The sequence below is a fragment of the Oncorhynchus mykiss genome, chromosome 30 (genome assembly GCF_057628025.1).
Source record: "Oncorhynchus mykiss isolate SJ-2025 chromosome 30, ASM5762802v1, whole genome shotgun sequence".
In the NCBI taxonomy this organism is placed as follows: domain Eukaryota; kingdom Metazoa; phylum Chordata; class Actinopteri; order Salmoniformes; family Salmonidae; genus Oncorhynchus; species Oncorhynchus mykiss.
Window position 1 is genome coordinate 36120709 of NC_143051.1, and position 18269 is coordinate 36138977.

General features: G+C 44.6%; 1 protein-coding gene and 1 long non-coding RNA gene across 3 annotated transcripts; one reads left to right on the top strand and one right to left on the bottom strand.

Annotated features, from left to right (window-relative positions):
• Positions 1–1506: 1506 nt before the first annotated feature.
• On the top strand, positions 1507–14646 carry LOC110511601 (PR domain zinc finger protein 1). Of its 2 annotated transcripts, XM_036971424.2 has the most exons (7): positions 1507–1691; positions 2386–2693; positions 6870–6989; positions 8864–9107; positions 10979–11844; positions 11954–12082; positions 12662–14646. In XM_036971424.2, the coding sequence occupies exons 2-7, from the start codon at positions 2427–2429 to the stop codon at positions 13232–13234; spliced, it is 2199 nt and encodes a 732-aa protein (XP_036827319.2). In that variant the 5' UTR covers positions 1507–1691; positions 2386–2426; the 3' UTR covers positions 13235–14646. The 2 variants fall into 2 exon arrangements, with proteins under 2 accessions (XP_036827319.2, XP_036827321.2); XM_036971426.2 differs by lacking the exons at positions 1507–1691; positions 2386–2693; positions 6870–6989 and adding an exon at positions 8461–8634.
• Positions 2690–18269, bottom strand: LOC149970284 (uncharacterized). The gene is made up of 4 exons (XR_016493636.1): positions 18119–18269; positions 16757–16862; positions 7488–7576; positions 2690–3893 (listed from the first exon to the last, which is right to left on the bottom strand). It is a non-coding gene; the product is annotated as an uncharacterized LOC149970284 (long non-coding RNA).

An 18269-nucleotide genomic window follows, 5' to 3' on the forward strand; every position in this document is an offset into this window, starting at 1 on the left:
ATCCAAACTATATAAATAAACATGATCAACTATTTATGAACTATATAGAAATAATATTTTCATATGTATATATTTCAGCGTAAGATGTCCTAACGACTTCATTTTTGCATGATTTTTAAAATGGATTTTATATTCGTTCAGTTCCCGAGGTTTTCCTGTAAAAATCTTGAGGAATCAACCTAGAGGCATAGAATTCTACATTGACTCCCCTCTTCCAGTAATCCAGTAAGATCTTACAACATTTTACAGTCATTTCACCATACAATGGATGTCACTGGCTCGTTGTAACTTTGAGTATTGAAAAATTCAGATTCTATTTTATTTACAGCTTTCACATGTTGTTTTCCTGGCCTGGCTACCTTTAGTGTGGAGCACAGGCGACCTAACTCTCTAAACAGAGGACAGTTGTTCAAAGTAGACTGAACCGAAAGGGAAGCTCATCTGAGGTGCTGACCCTCTCTCTTTCAATTCAATTCAATTAAAGGGGCTTTATCGTCATGGGAAACATATGTTAACATTGCCAAAGCAAGTGAAGTAGATCATATACAAAAGTGATATAAATAATACAAATTAACAGTAAACATTACACTCACAGAAGTTCCAAAAGAATAAAGACATTACAAAAGTCATATTATGTATATATACAGTGCTGTGACAATGTACAAATGGTTAAAGTACAAAATGGAAAATAAACAAGCATAAATATGGGTTGTATTTACAATGGTGTTTGTTCTTCACTGGTTGACCTTTTCTTGTGGCAACAGGTCACAAATCTTGCTGCTGTGATGGCACACTGTGATATTTCACCCAGTAGATATGGGAGTTTATCAAAATTGGGTTTGTTTTCGAATTCTTTGTGGATCTGTGTAATCCGAGGGAAATAGGTGTCTCTAATATGCTCTTTCACGCACTCCTGTTACAAGGCAGGTTGATGGTTTGCGCGTGCACGTGTGTGAACTTTGATCGTCCTTCTGAAGAACCCTCCAAGTTCACACTCACCCTCCAAACGTATGACCACTGATGATCCTTTGCACCTCTGTGCTTTATTGTGAATCCAAATAAAATATTTGAAGTGTGTGTGTGTACTTGTGTGTGACCGTTCAGGGTCCTTTACACCTAGATGTTTTATTATGAATTTTTTTAAAGTATGTGTGTGTGTGACCTGGGGGATTGAGGAGACCAAGATGTTGTAGGCTGAGGACGTTGTTCCACCAGATCAGATTGCTCGTTAAGGGTCAAACCACGCAAAAGTCTATCAGTGTCTTTGTCAGTGGCCACAAGCCAGCCATCTGCTATTCTTTCTTTCATTAATTCAGATGTCTTACGTGGGCCCCGGGGTGTTCCTTTGTGTGTGTGTGTGCATGGTCACATTCAGGCAACTGTCCAAAGCCACCAGTTATGTGTCAATTGGTCGCACGTCCAACTAATCCTCTCAGTCACATGACCAACGGCGGCTTCTCATTGGACGAGAGGATGGGGTAAAAAAGCATTGCCCAACGGTGGCTCGGGAGTTTTGGTGGCAGAGGCAAAGTGGGCACAGCCTGGATACCCGAAGGATCTTACAGGGAGGAATTCCTGGAAAAAACAAGCGAGAGTGACACTGGAAATAGTAGAAGACAAGAGAAAGGGAGGCGGAGAGGGATGACCTTACCAAAGAGATGATGTTCCCACAGCAAAATGGTTGTCTAAAAGTAATTGTCAACTGCATCCTATTTTGTGCCTGAATGACAATCCTTTTTTTTTTTTTTTTTTTAGAAGGAAGGTGTTTAAGCAATATGTCAAATACAGTAATCGTGAACTTTTGTATTCGAGTCAATGCTGAGTGAATGAACCGTGAATGAACAACACCGAATGGGCTTGACCTCTTGGGTTTGATTGAGTTTGGATTGGGAAAATAGCTCATGGTCATCAACGGGGGGTTGAGAAATGGAGTTGACTTGTTTACACTTACTTGATGGACTAGGATTTGGATTGGATTTGATCATCCGATATTCAGATTAATATTGGGGCTTGGAATATGTTGAATATTTTTGCTGGGTTGAATGGAAAAGCTGCATAGATTTTTGGTGAAATTAAGCATGTTGACTTGATTCATAGTTCCGGTATTGAACAATAACTTATGAGCTTGATGATGTTTTGGCTGAATTACATTGCTGATCATTTTGTCATTCAGTGGTTCTGTTGCCTTTTTTGCTATATATTGCTGCTCCGTGGATTATATTGACGACGACAAACATTGTCAACACCCTATCATGCAGTGGGATTAAGTCACTTTCAATCAATTCTCACAGTACAGTGCGTTGCTTATCAAGTGACAATGACAAGTGACAACAAGAAGCAAGGCAAAGGAATTCCACTAATTTCTCTCCCTTTTCTCTCTTCCAGACCTCAAGCTTTAACCAACGCATCTAAAGACGAGGGCCCCCATGAAAAACCGAAGTATCACCGAAGTAACACCGTACCGACGCACCCCAACCCAAACCAAGTCCAGCGGGGAAGAGAGGATCAACACAAAGAGTGTTAAGATGAAGCTGGAGACAGCCCCAGATATGAGTGAGTGGCGAGAGGACGACTTTGCCCTCAACTGCACCTACATTGTCCCTGACCAGGTGTCGGACCCCAGCTTCGGTGTGCCCAAAGCCATGACGTCCATACCCCGGAACCTCACCTTTGAGTACAGCACAGAGAATGAGGTAGGAACTTTAATAGAAGTCACATTTAAATCAGCATTTCTGGGCCAGATTTAGAACCAGGAGGGGAATACAGTACACGTTCACAGCCAAGCGCATGTTTGCGTATTGACATTTTACTGTGATGCACAATGTCTTTCTTACATACTCTATTGATTAAGTCTTAATGAATCTGGGACAGCCCGCGGTCAATGACAAGTTGTGGCCAAGGCTCGTGTTTGGTGCAAGCAAGAGTTGCTCCATTCCATTCCTGCTCTGCTCAGTGTTACAATGGCCATGTCGTGTGTGTGCCGGTAAAAACGCAGAGCCTCTTTACCGTTACCAAGTCTCTAGGTCAGTACTCCAATCACGTCTCTGGGTCAACACGCACACATATTTCCGTGAACAGGTCGCTGCAATACTGAAACAAATACCTTGTCATTATGTGTCTTTTCCATACCGCATCACAATCACCTTAGTTTCTTCACTGCCAGGATCTTCCTACCACAAACAGGCATAAGGCTCATGGTATCTTGACCCCGTGGTAGTCATCCACCTACTTAACAAGAGGTCAGGGACCAGCACAGCTGCATCCAGGAGATCCAACCTGAGCCGTAAAATCACATCAACAGTTCCCGCTCTGGCCCTCCTTCCCCCTCCCATCTCCACCCCTCGTTTTCCTCCATTTAGGTGAATCAGCCTTCTACACCATATGTCCAGGCTATGAGTGTCAGTGAATCAGCTTTCTACACCATATGTCCAGGCTATGAGTGTCAGTGAATCAGCCTTCTACACCATATGTCCAGGCTATGAGTGTCAGTGAATCAGCCTTCTACACCATATGTCCAGGCTATGAGTGTCAGTGAATCAGCCTTCTACACCATATGTCCAGGCTATGAGTGTCAGTGAATCAGCTGACTGGCATGGCCCTATTATGACTCACTAGAGTCCTAAAATGTACACCGCGCTCTTGTGAAAAGTGAACTTACAATTGTGGCAGAAGAGATGTCTCTCTCTTTTGGGGGGGAAAAACAGGTTGTAATTATCTCTCGCACACTTCTCACTTTTCTCACTCTCCGTCTTCTTCACTTTTCGTGTGGTTAAGTGAGCATACGGTACCTTCCTCCTTCTCTCAGTATTTTCACCCAAGCAACTCTTAGATGTCCCTCCTTTAGCTGTGAGCGTCTCTTCTCTTCCCCTCTCTGCTGCTTTTTCTGCCTAGGCCTGCGAGAGGTGTGAAAACTGTGGTTATGAACGCATGGTAAGGTTTTTTGTGACTTTGTTAGTCTCCTTCCACCCTCACAAACACAAACCATCAGCCAAACCAGATGTAGCAAGTTGAATACACAGTGCAAGACTTCACTTTCACACCAGGTTGTGAGAGCTCTTTTCCTGTTTCAGCAGAGGCAAAGTGACCCTCAACTCTACTGTACTTGCATGCAAGACGGCTACATTACTTGCACTTGTAAGCACAACTTTTTTTTATATGAGTGTCTCACTAAAACACACATGTAAAGTATTCCAAACATGTCACAGTCTTTTGGTAAGGCTAGCTGTGTACCCTCAGAGAAGTTTCCCTTTCTGATAATGGCATTATGTCCATTTTATGTCTTGGAATCTTACCTTTGTGTGTGTGTGTGTGTGTGTGTGTGTGTGTGTGTGTGTGTGTGTGTGTGTGTGTGTTTTTCCCGATAAAGGTCACAGTGCCAGAGGGTGTGTCAATCAACAGGAAACAGACACATGACAATTTAATTAAAAATAAAACCTATGAACTACCTATCGGGACTTCACACGTACTTATTAGTCCTTGCCAACCATTGTTTGTTACCAGTCATTGTTTAGTCATGGCGATTGCCGATTATGCAAAAGCACTACTTTTTGAATTCTGGGATTCTTTCAGTTGTTCACCAAGTAATTATTGACTAACAGAAAGATCACAATGCGCAATGCCAAGAGTTGGCAGGAGTGGTGTAAAGCTCCCCGACATTAGACTCTGGAGCAGCGGAAACGCATTCTCTGGAGTGATGAATCACGCCTCACCATCCAACGGACGAATCGGGGTTTGACGGATGCTAGGAGAACGCTACCTGCCCCAATGCATAATGCCAACTATACTTTTTGGTGAAGGAGGAATAATGGTCTGTGGCTGTTTTTCATGGTTCAGGTGAGGCCCCTTAGATCCAGTGAAGGGAAATATTTTATGCAACAGCATACAATGACATTCTAGACAATTCTGTGCTTTCAACTTTGTGGGAACAGTTTGTGGAAGGCCTTTTCCTGTTTCAGCATGACAATGCCCCTGTACACAAAGTGAGGTCCATACAGAAATGGTTTGTCGAGATCAGTGTGGAAGAACTTGACTGGCCTGCACAGAGCCCTGACCTCAACCCCATCAAACACTTTTGTGCTGAATTGGAACGCCGACGGCGAGCCAGGCCTAAAAGCCCAACATCAGTGCCCGACCTCACTAATGCTCTTGTGGCTGAATGGAAGCAAGTCCCCGCAGCAATGTTCCATCATCTAGTGGGAAGCCATTCCAGTAAACAGCTGAGGCCACACGTAAGACCATGAATGGAAGGATTTGGCTGGTCAGAGTAGAAGAGGGGTCACTCCACCCTTCCACTCCTCCTTCTCTCCTCCTTCCAACGCTCTTCGTAACTCCTAAGTGTGCCAAGAGAGGGGGGGGGGGGAGGGGGGACGACTGAGCGGGACTGAGCGGGTGAGGGGAGGAGGTGGGTAAGTAGGTTAGTCTCCAACGATTAACTTTCGTTTGGGGCGCAGGGCAGGCATCGTCACAGGCCGTATTTCCTGGCTGCGAGAGGACCTATTCCGAGCTGGGACAGTTAGGGGGGGAAGGTGGGAGGGAGAGTGGTGGCGTGGTCCAGTCAAGAAGCGAGTGATACTCCTCTACTCCTTCCCCCCTCCCTCCTTCTTCCTCGTCTTCTTATAAACCTGGCTGAGCGGTCGTTAATCAGCAGCCCTGTCGCAGCTCAGTCATTAGTCACGCTAAAACGGGGCCACACAATGTCCCTGTCACACTCACTCTCGTCTCACCCTCCGTCACCCCCTGGCCAGGACTCAACAGATCTTCAAGACAAAGCCCCTTAAGACCCCCAAGCTATGGGTGCGTCTCACCGATGCTCCCTGCCAAGCGTGGGTGTCCCCTGTGCCTTATTCAAACTTCCAGTACTTTCTAAAGAATCCCTATTGAAGTATGAGTCAGGTTGCTATTCCTGGCCGTCAAGGCTCAGGGGAGAGAGTTAAGTCTACCGTAGTTATTTCCCTGTTTCCTTTTCCCAGCTCTTGAATTAACTGTGGATGCGTCTTTTTCTTTATGTCATATAAGTGTGTAACTTGAGTCTGGTAAACTCCGAGTCAGAGTGTAGACATTGAGCACGTACCAGAAAAAGGCACGACAGGCACGACAGAAACAGGTGGTCATTCTCACCAGCGGGGGCAGCGGTGAGCTGAGTTAGGTCATTTATGTTCTGTCTCTGTCCCTGTAAAAGGCTCTGCATGGTCAATCCAACGTCTGCGGCGGCCGTAGAGCTTTCACTGCAACACGGCCTCCGCAGAAGTCAGGGAATTTATACCTCTTGAGCTTTGCTGAGCAGAGCAGAGCTGCGGTGAAGTAAGTTGTCATGGAAATGAGTTTGTGTTTATACTGTCAATGCAGAGCTATACGGACCCCTCCGCATTGTTAAATCACTTGCTCTGTGCACGGCGATGCGGTACAGAGCTCAATTTGGCCTCTGCATGGCTCCGGAGGCTCCTCCAACCACATTGTCGGGTCAAGCATAAATTGGCTTTAAGTCAATGGCGTTTATGAGGACAGTCAGCAGGTGAGAGAAGCAGGTCAGAGAAAGTGCAATTCCCTTCATTCATTTAACTCATTAGGCAAGAGGAAGAAATCGAGTCACCTTGGAGCTCTGGAGAGAAGATCAGAGCTCCTGTCTGGGTCAACATGTCAAGGCCATAAAAATAAAAATTGGTAGAACAGAAAAAGTTCCTCAGGCCACAGCAAATTGACAGCACCCTCATGCTTCTAATAACTCTATTTCTATGGTCAAAGCTGTCTTAAGGAACTGGCACTGTTTGACTGACTCTAATGTTTGATAGCATGGGTCCCAGATCTGTTTGTGTCATCTTGAAATCTGGTTCTAAGGCTAACTGTTTGATGATGTATTGTCTTGTGTTTAGGTGACAGGCGTGTTCAGCAAAGAGTACATTCCTCAGGGGACTCGGTTCGGACCTCTGCAGGGTGACATCTACACCAAATACAACGTCCCCAAACAGGCCAACAGGAAATACTTCTGGAGGGTAAGTTAGCGGAATAACCGTTCACACACACACGGTTTGACATCAAGCTGTCGGGAGATGATGTGGAAACCGGCCACTAGGGGCAACAGTGGGCGCTGTCACCCTCAAGTAGATTTGGGTTTTGCTAGGGCATTGTGGACAGGGATGGTGGATGGGCGTAAGCATCTGCCTCTGATTCCAAAGGTTGCACGTGCTTATCCAGTGATATGTTTTGTTTTAAGCCTATCCCAGCCCCTAGCCCGTACCTTAACCATTCTGAGTTAATGCCTTCACAATTTGTAGTCAATTCCTGAACTTAACCCCAAACTTAAAAATGCTGAGTCAATGCCAGAACTTAATGCCTTACACACAAATTTGACTTTGGACCAACTTCGAAATTTGACGTTTGAACGTCTAATTCTGAGGTGAGAATGTGAGAACTGGTTGGTAAGTACAGCCATGAAAACAGGTGAATGAAATTATACAGTGGGTTCTAGGGGAGAAATCTCAATACCTTACCTAACAAGCAGATATGGGAACTTCTCAAAAGAGGCGGGGAAAAGAGATTCGACCCAAAAATCGTCCTAGTTATTCTTCTCCAATTATTCCTGGAAAAAGAAGCAAAAGTGGTAAAACAGTTTCACACCAAGTCAGTCACTTCCCATCTAAAAGGAAACAAAAAATGCATTGCTCAGAAGCCCATAGGTACTCAGGGGTTTTGGACAGATTTTTGGGGAAGTTGTGTGTCTTTACACGCACGCAACAATTGCATCCTTCCCAGCGCTCAAGTCCCATTCAACCCATTCAACAAGTATGACATATAGGAAGTGATTGTTAGTGTTCCCCTATCTCTCTCTCTCTCTCTCATACACACTTCCTTCTCATTCCCACACACCCTCATCCTCTCTCTGTCTCCCGGCGGTCACTTGCCTAATTCAGGAGTTTTCTCTGAGTCGTTTCCCTGTTAGGGATTTCTGTCCTACGTTTTCACCTTCCTTCTGGCATTTCCTGTAAACCCGATCCGTCCTGTCCTACTACTGCAAATTGGTGAAAGTCTGACTCGCCTCGAGAGTATGTCAACACTCTCTCACGGGACAGGTGTGGAGGTGTGTGACGTGTGTGAGTGTGTGTGCCTGTGAGCACGTGCCACCATCTATTTGTGTGTGTTTGGGTCTGCCAACACAACCCCTCTTACATTTCCTTAATTAAGCGATGCCAGTAAAAACAATTACAGGGCACTCTGTATATAATAAGTGATTGACAACTTGGCAAGTGAGGAAATGTAATGGAAATTCCTATGGTTGACATTATTGTGATATGCTGTATCTCCTGGTGGGAAGCAGCCATTCAAGTCTGGGCATGTTGAGAGAAACCCCCCCCAACCAGAGTGTGAGAGAAAGAAAGAGAAAGAGAGAGAGAAAAAAATACGTCTGTCTGTCTGTCTGTCTGTCTGGGCATGCGTTCAAACTCTTTGCCCTGCCCCCTCCCCGTCAGTCTAACTAGCAGCTGATAAAAGCAGTGACAGCGTTGATTTCACACCAGACAGTGACAGTAGTTCAGGAACCCACACACAGTGCGCGGGACACACACTCAAGAAACAACCCAGGTGGAACAAGAACCAGGTCATTAGAAGAGGACATAGGAGACTGTTCTGTACATGGCAGAGGTGAACTACACTTTCTATCGACATACTGTGACAATGTTTTGTCAGCTCAGCAGCTCAACTGCTACAGTGAACGTTTCAGTCATGAGTGAATGCAACAATACAGTAGAGGTCAATCGGTTACAAAGTTGTGTACTAACTGATGTTACACTATGTTTTAAATACAAGCGTGGGCGCGTGTTCTATTATTGCATTGTATTCTTATTTCACTCTCCCCTCTTTCCCCTCCCAGATCTATAACGGCAGGCAGCTATACCACTTCATCGATGGCTATGACTTGCAGCGCAGCAACTGGATGCGCTACGTCAACCCAGCGCACTCGCTGTCCGAACAGAACCTGGTGGCGTGCCAGAATGGCCGTGACGTCTACTTCTACACCAGCCGGCCCGTGGAGCCCAAGCAGGAGCTGCTGGTGTGGTACAGCCAAGATTTCGCCCAGAGACTGTGCAGCCAACCAGGTGACGAGCTCAAGCAAAGTGAGTGCCATCTTTGATTTTTGTTGTTGTTGTTGTTGTTGTTGTTGTTGTTGCCCTCCTCTCATCTATTCACTCTCCTCAACTCCTCTCCTTGTTTCTTTCTCCTCTACCCTCTCCCCTCGTCTTTCCCATCCTCTACTCTTCTCTCCTCTGCACTCATCTTTCTCTCTCCTTGAATTGCTTTTCCATCTACTCTCTAGCTCTCTCTTTTCTGTGGCTCTACAAATAAAGCCCTATTCTATGTTATGACACTCAATGAAAAACGGTTAGTGAGTGAGAGGGTAATGTAGTGAAAGACAGTCAGGTGTGTATGTTTGTCTCTAGGTGGAAACGATGATGAACAGCGAGACAGTTTTCTTTTCATACCTATATCAGATTTTTTTTTTTAAAGGGGGTTTAAATCTCTGTGTGTGTGTGTGTCTGCTCGATAAGATGACACAAAGTTGAGCCATTTTTTTGTCCGATCACAGACTTTCATGATTATTGTCTTCAAAGGAGTATTTTTTTCCCCCCTCATATTGATAAGATCTGAGTTCATTAGATGGTAAACAATGAGACTGAGTGTGACGGAAACCATTTCCTTTCTTGTCCCCTTTTTGGAGCGGATGGCATTGTTCTGGAATATGTCCTGAGTCATGGTTGGGTGAGAGACTTACTGACAAAACACAATACACGGCTACACCTGCCTCAATGTAGGAGACGGCTCACCCACACACACAAACACACTCACTCTTCCTTACACAACATAGGGAACTTCTCAAAAGGAGTAGAAAAGTCATCTCAACAATGCCTGGTCAAGTAAAGTCCATGAGTCATTGTCAGCTGTACATTCAGGTATGGCAAGTTGTCCACTCATATGACAACTAGTTTTGTTGCCAGAAACTCTGTAAGGAGACATGCCCTCTTCAACTATAATTACATTGCACAGTCATTCAACCTGTTGACTAATGTTGACTAGGCTACAATGCCAACTGCTTTGACACAGTCCTTTTTACTGTGTACTCCACCGCACTTGGGGACAACCCTGATAAAGACTGTAGTAATTAAATTCACACAAAACAATAAAGGATAAAAGTAGCTTAAATAGTCTCTCCAAACACATTTGGTTTAAATTGATCAATTTCTAGGCCTAATTAAAGGGTGACAGTTGAAAGTTCACGCCTAAGCTTGGTATGATCACTAATGCACGGTTTAATGCACTATTGTATCCTGCAGTGGGTTCACTTTCCCTTTAATCCTGGTTGTAAGGCAATTTCTGTTAAACAGCGAGTAATGAGTTAGTTAAAAGCCACACAGCTATTCACATAAAACATAAGTAGGACTTAAAACAAGCTAACTAAATGGCAAATGCATTTCTTCCTGCGGTCCTGAGAAAGATGCTTGAGCGGTACTTGAAACCTTGCGACAGAAACGTCCCCCCCCCTCCCAAAATTAAAGCGTTTTGTTTTACTACAAATCCTACATGACACATACCCACATACACCCACACATCAAAATGAAAACATTGCTATCATCGTTGCCAGACAGAAACCATGAACTCTTTTGAAGTTTCATCTAAAAACTGAAACCGTCATCATCATTTACCATAAGAGGGAGCGCTAGGGAGGATGTGAGAGCCCGAGTGCGAGTGTGGTGCGTCACTACAGTCACTTCTCACTTCGTTAAGACTGTGAACTTTGTCATTTGTCCATCAATACTGTCCTATTGCAGAGTGATAAGTGAATAAATTGCTCATTAAGTCAACACAAAGGACGGACGGAAGTTGTATTATTGTGTGGATTGGCAAGGTTGACCGTTGTCTTTACAGTGTATTTCATACACACTCAAACCCAACCACTATGTCTGACCTTGGGGTTTTTCTTCTTCTATAGAACACATTATCGGAGATGTCAGAGAATCCGAAGAGAAGGAGGAGATGAAAGACGAGAGAGAGGATGAAGGGGAGGAGAGAATTGACGTGGAGGTGCTGGAAAGAGACACGCCGCCCGACACGCCAGACGACCAAATCATGGACTTCAGCCAGAAGATAGAGAATGAGAAGGTGACCCAGGACCACCAGGGACCCATCCCCTCTCCTCAACCCGACCAGCGAGAGCCCAATCTGGGATCTCATGTCTACGGCTTCCCAGAGTGCCACCCGACCGCCCCCTCCCCGACCCGCGACCTTCACCTCCACGGGCTCTACAGCCACAGAGAGGGCCTAGTGTCCTCCTACCCCCTCTACCATCCCTCCAGACCCCTTCAACCCCCCTACCAGCTTCTCCCCCCATACAGCAGCCCCCACTACCCCCACCTATTCCTCCCCCAGTACCCCCCACCCTTCCCTGGGATGCTCCCCTCCAGAGGCCCTCTGCGGTACAGCAGCTATCCGAGTAACGATGGACTTCCACACCCCTCCATGACCCACCAGCCTGGTCTGCTCCCAGTGTCTCTGCCCTACCCCGGAGCGACTCAGGGAGGGCTGAAGGAGAGGACCCCAAATATGTCACCTCCTTGTGGGGCCCCAGCCACCCCAGAGCTCTCTCCCCTTCCCAAGCAGGAGCACCAGACACCCCTGCCGTCACCCTGTGGCTGTGAGGAGGCCATGAACCTCAGCATGGACATGCCAAAGAGCAGCCCCTCGCCACCTGCCCCTGGCTACAAATCCCTCCCCTACCCCCTGAAGAAACAGAACGGCAAGATCAAGTACGAATGCAACGTCTGCATCAAGACTTTCGGACAGCTGTCCAACCTCAAGGTGAGGATCTTATAGATCTTATAGGTGGTACTTTTGGTTTCTCTGGTGGCCCAATCTATTCCTGTCTTATTGTGGGTTCCTATCTAACCGAGGCATTTTTTTATTTTAGGTGCATCTGAGAGTACACAGTGGAGAGAAGCCCTTCCAGTGTCACCTCTGTCTGAAGAGCTTCACCCAGCTAGCCCACCTGCAGAAGCATCACCTGGTCCACACTGGAGAGAAACCACATGAGTGCACGGTATGTTTGTGTTTTGATCAGCTTTTTCCAGTCTACTTCAGCTCTAAAACACACACACACACACACACCCCTGCGTGCCAGTATGAATTTCACCCTGCCCTGCCCTTGTGATGTAAGGAATCCCTGGGCTTTTGTTGAACACTCTTTTATAACTATGTGGGTGTGATCATGACCTCAGTCCTGTGTTGATTTTCATGGTAGGGTTCAGTGATCTCCAACTCAAAACAAGCAGTCTACACTTATAGAAAAAAGGGTTCTTCGGCTGTCCCCATATGAGAACTCTTTGAACAATCCTTTTTCGGGTTCCATGTAGAACTCTCTGGGGAAAGGTTTCTACATGGAACCCAATAGGGTTCTACCTGGATCCAAAAGGGTTCTACCTGGAACCAAAAAGGGTTGTTCAAAGGGTTCTCCTATGGGTTTATAGCACCTTTTTTTCTAAGAGTGTCGGGTCATACCCTGCTAGCACGCAACCACAGAAACCCAGGAGCCTGGTTTCACCCAGTTGTTCTAATGATATCACTATCACAACATCATCCTAACCTGAACTTTCCTATCCATCTGTTCCTATTCATGTAGGTGTGTCACAAGCGCTTCAGCAGCACCAGCAACCTCCGGACCCACCTGCGGCTCCACTCGGGTGAGAAGCCCTACCAGTGCAAGCTGTGTAGCACCAAGTTCACCCAGTACATTCACCTCAAGCTCCACCGACGCCTGCACATCGCCCGCGACCGCCCCCACTGCTGCCCTCTCTGCGCCCACGCCTTCCTCCACCGCTTCTCGCTGCGCATCCACCAGCGCAGCTGCTGCCCCGCCTCTGCCCAGGCCCACGCCAGCTCACATGCCCACGCCCACATCCGCGAGCTGGTCGAGCGCTTTGACACCAGCCCCGAGGCGGACACGCTGCCTGAAGGGGCAGGACCGGCCCATTTGGAAGCTGCAGTGGAGCGCTGGGTGGCCCGGAGCTTGGAAGGGCGAGAGGGCAAGGAGGACCAGAGTGAAGCCACCCTACTCCTCAAGGCCTTCACGGCGGCCATTAACGCCCCAGCTCCTCCCACGACGTCATCGCACACTTCTACTTCAGCCTATCAGGAGAGGGCTAGTGTTGTACGCCTCTACAACCGGCCAATGGTGAAGACGCAAGGGCAGTAGGCAAAGTAGAATTACCCGTTTGGGGAGGGGTAAGGAACGAGAAACATTTTAAGGGTCTACCTCCTGAAAAGCCAGAGCACAATCGATAAAGTCGTCACGGAAAAAATAAGTATTTCCTCGAGGGGAGGAGAGACTATGGAAAGCCAATAAGAGGGCAGCACCAAAACAAAGACTATTCAAAGACATGGCCAGTGTGTTCAGTGATTGCACTTCCACCCTAACTAAGGGTGTTTTCTTAATCGCCGTGAAGTTTCACTCAGGTCCACAGGTGTACTTTACATGGAATGTGTGAGAGAGTTTGTCAGCTATATTTGTTCAGTTCAGTGATTATTTTTCTTGTTAACGTAATGTTACGTCTTGACACTTCCAAGGAGGCTTACTCTTGGGAAAACCGTTGGACCAATGCCACAGACTATTACTGCGATATCTAATGTTTAATTACCGGACAATCTTTGTGTATATTTATTTATTTTTGCTAAAAAAAGGGGTAGATCAGGGATCTTGAAACTATGTGTATGTATTTGCGTTTGCCAAAAAAAACAACAAGAATCAAATCAAATATGAGGATAAACAGGTCTAACTTATGTAGCATAACTTTTTCAAACATAAATTGTGTATTCTAATGTAATGTAACAAGAGAGGAAAGCAAACTAAAAGTAGTCAGAATGTTAGAATGTTCCGGTTCAATTCAAATAGCTTCTCAGGACTTCCTGTGAGTCATTTAGTGATGTATTGGAGGTACATACTTCTGCACAGAAACTAGCAATAAAAAGAAAAAACGTTTGTTTCTTCTTTTTTGTGTGTCTTTTTGAATGTTAAAACATTAAGACAGTGTGCTTGCATTTGAATTTGTTTGAATATATCCTGAAATACCATTGCGTTTCTAGCTCTTTCTCTTTGATTCAGTTGTTATCTACCCACTGTCGATATCTGCTTTATTTAATTCGTCCTCTATACTGGTGGTACTGTAGATGCGATTGTCATCCGAATCAGAGCATGAACCATAAAGTCTGTGAGAATGAACCCGATGTAGTCTGTACTGCACTTTCCCCTTTACTCAGTCTGCTCCTAGTACCACTGTGAATATATACTCAGGTGAATGGCTCTCGGCTCTTGTTATTTTACCAAAACTATTGACAAAGGTACCTCATACTAGAGCTGTATGTTTTTGCTCTCACTGGAAAAAGCCAGAAATAGATCCATGCGCACCAAGGTTTCTGTTACCTAGAACCAAAATGGTGGAACTGTTCTAACATTAATACTGTGTGAATTATAATTGTTTTTGTATACACATTTGTAGTTTTGTCTATGTAGTTTATTTTTGGACCAAGGTTATCATATGTGGATACTTTATGTCAGAGATTATTTTCATGATACTTTTGCAATAAATGTAGCACATGTTGTTTTTCAAACGGTGATGTCTTTTGAGTTTTCTATTTTCTCGCTTCAAAAATCCGACATGCTTGTATTTGCACATTCACATGAAGGCACACACAGACACCCCCTCACAAATCCCCCACATACTCTCGCCCTCTCTTACTCATAACCAAACTCTAGAAAGTCCCATACGACAGCCCACTCAAAACTCTTGAGTTCACTTTCTTAGAAAATAGAGGAACTAAGAGTATGCACTGATGTTCACTAGAATCAGCATCACTTACCATCAGACTAAACCTAATTTGCTAATAATGATTGAATGATTGTGCTAATAACATTTAATGCGGATTATGTCTTCTGAGAAGATGTCACCTTGGTGGATATTCAGCTCTCTTGAAAATCTGTGAAACTATTGCTACCACCTTTCAGCGTACGCATATAGTATGTAATCAAGACAGTCGTGAAGAGGGTACGAAAAAACCTATTCCCCCTCAGGAGACTGAAAAGATTTGGCATGGGTCCTCAGATCCTCAAAAGGTTCTACAGCTGCACCATCGAGAGCATCCTGACGGGTTGCATCACTGCCTGGTAGCATCACTGCCTGGTATGGCAACTGCTCGGCCTCCGACTGCAAGGCACTATAGAGGGTAGTGCGTACGGCCCAGTACATCACTGGGGCCAAGCTTCCTGCCATCCAGGACCTCTATACCAGGCGGTGTCAGAGGAAAGCCCTAAAAAGACTCAAGCAACACCAGTCATAGACTGTTCTCTCTACTACTGCACGGCAAGCAGTACCGGAGTGCCAAGTCTAGGTCCAAGAGGCTACTAAAAGCTTCTACCCCCAAGTCATAAGAATCCTGAACATCTAATCAAATAGCTACCCAGACTATTTGAATCCCCCACTCTTACGCTGCTGCTACTCTCTGTTATTAGCTATGCATAGTCACTTTAATAACTCTACCTACATGTGCATATTACCTCAATTACCTCGACTAACCGGTGCCCCCGCACATTGACTCTGTACTGGTACCGCCCTGTATATAGCCTCGCTATTGTTATTTTACTGCTGCTCTTTAATTACTTGTTACTTTTATTGAAAACAATTTTGGGGGGTATTTTTCTTAAAACTGCATTGTTGGTTAAAGGCTTGTAAGTAAGCATTTCACTGTAAGGTCTACAAGCATGTGAAAATAAAATAGGATTTGATTAATTGAATTCAATATGATTTCTATAATTACATTATGCCAGAACATAGTTTGAAATGCTGATAAAAGACCACACTGCTGTTTTCCACAAATGTATTCTTAGAAATTATATCGATTTACAGGAATTGGCTCCATGTGTTGATGACTGACTGAGTACTGGCACACCTGATGAAGGTGAAACAATCGGCTGATGGACCTCCCCCGACATTAAACCACACTTCCAGTCAACAGCATAGTTACAGTAAACTGGGCCACTACTCCCATTCTTTCTCAGGTGGTCTCTCCTCTCCTTTCAGGGTGTTTACACAAGTGATCTCTCTCTCGCTCTCTCTCTCTACTCAGAGTGTTTGTGTTTCCTCTCGTGATCTTTGCTTTCAGAGTCTGTGCGCATCAAGGGAGAACCCCACTGCACACCTCTGACCAGAACAAAAACACCTCAAACCGGATTAAGAGCCATAGTTTTGGCACGTTGTCGAGCAGAGATGACGATAGCTAGACAGTAAGTCAGTTAGCATGCCTGTTAACTAGCCAGTTACATACAATATATGACCATTTAGCCAGTCAGTAAGCTTCAGAATTAGTCAGTAAATGTATATTCTTGCCAGTATAAGACGTAGAGAATAAAGGCTTTTTAATTGTTTCACTACATTAAGGTTCTTTGATAACTTCTTGAATTTCTTTGCGCAAAGGCTTTTCCACATTGTTCAGTATCCAGCTATGCATAAACTTCTGTTTCTTATTTCAGCCTGGCCGTTCAGCAGTCATCAAGTAAACCAGTCGGTCAGTCTGTTTTCAGAATACCAGTGACAAATTAGCTCACTAGCTGAGAAAAACACGTCCTGGCGAAGAAAGGGATGGAGCAGTTATTGTGGAGAGGGGGAAGTTATGAGGGCCAACTTCCTGATTACTCCTGATTACTTAGAATTTCTTCTACACCTACCCTTGTTCCAGTCTGTAGCTGGGCAGGGGTGGGACCACAACGTCACAATTTAATGGAATGCCATCCGGACCATCTTCATTGAACACATTAAAGTGGCACCAGTCTCCTTTTAATAAAAAAAAAAAAAAAAAAAAATTAACTTAAATCCAATGACAAGGTAAACATCTTTGTTGAATTCACGTTAGTTGACATCATTTTCTCAAAAATGGTTTGTGTTGCAAATGTAAAAAGCATATCAAACATGCTTTCGACCAATGAGGTTTCTATGTGAGAATTGCCAGAACAATCTTAGACACGCAAAATATTTTTGAGCCGTGCTGGCATGGAATTGCCCAAGACTATTAGGTGTAAGGCGAAGCGGCCATGGTTAATCAGAAACCTGTCAGTCTGAGTTAGATTTCACAAAATATTCATAGCCAGTCTAGCAAAACCAAACATTTACTCTGACACGCCATGGACGGTGAACATCCAACAGGTGTTTTCTTCCATGATTATTTTTGATTGATGGGTGTCTTTGTGGTGACTATGTATTTATGGGGGATTTAACAGGTCATTATACCAGATTAACACACGACACCCTTGATAAAGATGAGCAATAATGACCGTATAAAAATAAATAATTTAAATACTGAGCAAAACATTTGGAAATTATATTATCTTATACAAACACAATTGCTCAGAGAAAGAGATTTAGTTTAACAAGTAATATATTTTCCCCCCAAATATAAAAAAAAAAAAAAACTTTTAAGTAGGGGTGCTGATATTTATTGGGCACAAAATAATCAGAAACAACCCAACTGAACTAAAAATGCATCCAATAAGTTTGTAGAGTCACAAGCTTTAAGTAGTCATCACAGACAGTGTATTGCCCACCATTGCTTCACACACCATAAAACCCATCACTCAGAACTCGTTGTGCCTATTTGCATGGAACTGCGAAAGTAAAAGCACAACTGGTCCTCTAATTTCAAAAAATTCTGGTTATGGTAGTTCTTTGGAAGTGTGTGTGTGTGTGTGTGTGTGTGTGTGTGTGTGTGTGTGTGTGTGTGTGTGTGTGTGTGTGTGTGTGTGTGTGTGTGTGCTGTATGCCAACCAACTTCTGTTTTAGATAAAGGGCAGTCCATGGCTCCTTACATACTTCTTACTGTTGATGGATTTATAGAATAACAGTCATTAGGTTGACACCACTAGCCCGACTGTATATTGTAATTGAGGTAACAACTACTGTATCTTGTTATCAGGAGGGCTTCATTTCACTGATGATCCTGTCCTGTTTGCCTTGGCCTCTGAGAGCAAACACGGATAATACAATACAGTAGAAGCAAAATAGAAAAACATTCTGTGAAGGTGTGGCGTTTTTACCTGGAACAAGGAAAGATCCAGGGCTTCGCTGGAAGAGGAAAAAAAGTGCATTCTTACACTTTGTAGTTTGTTATCTTCAAAAGAACAACATGAAGGTAAACTGGGAGCTTTCTTTACTTTCTCTTTTACATAACTGCTAGATTCTTATCAC

Excerpts from the sequence above, each read along its gene's own strand:
- LOC110511601 (XM_036971424.2), top strand. The coding sequence starts at position 2,427 with ATGAAAAACCGAAGTATCACCGAAGTAACACCGTACCGACGCACCCCA. Across the intron at positions 6,990-8,863 it reads ACAGGAAATACTTCTGGAGG|ATCTATAACGGCAGGCAGCT; the intron begins GTAAGTTAGCGG and ends TTCCCCTCCCAG. Across the intron at positions 9,108-10,978 it reads AGGTGACGAGCTCAAGCAAA|AACACATTATCGGAGATGTC; the intron begins GTGAGTGCCATC and ends CTTCTTCTATAG.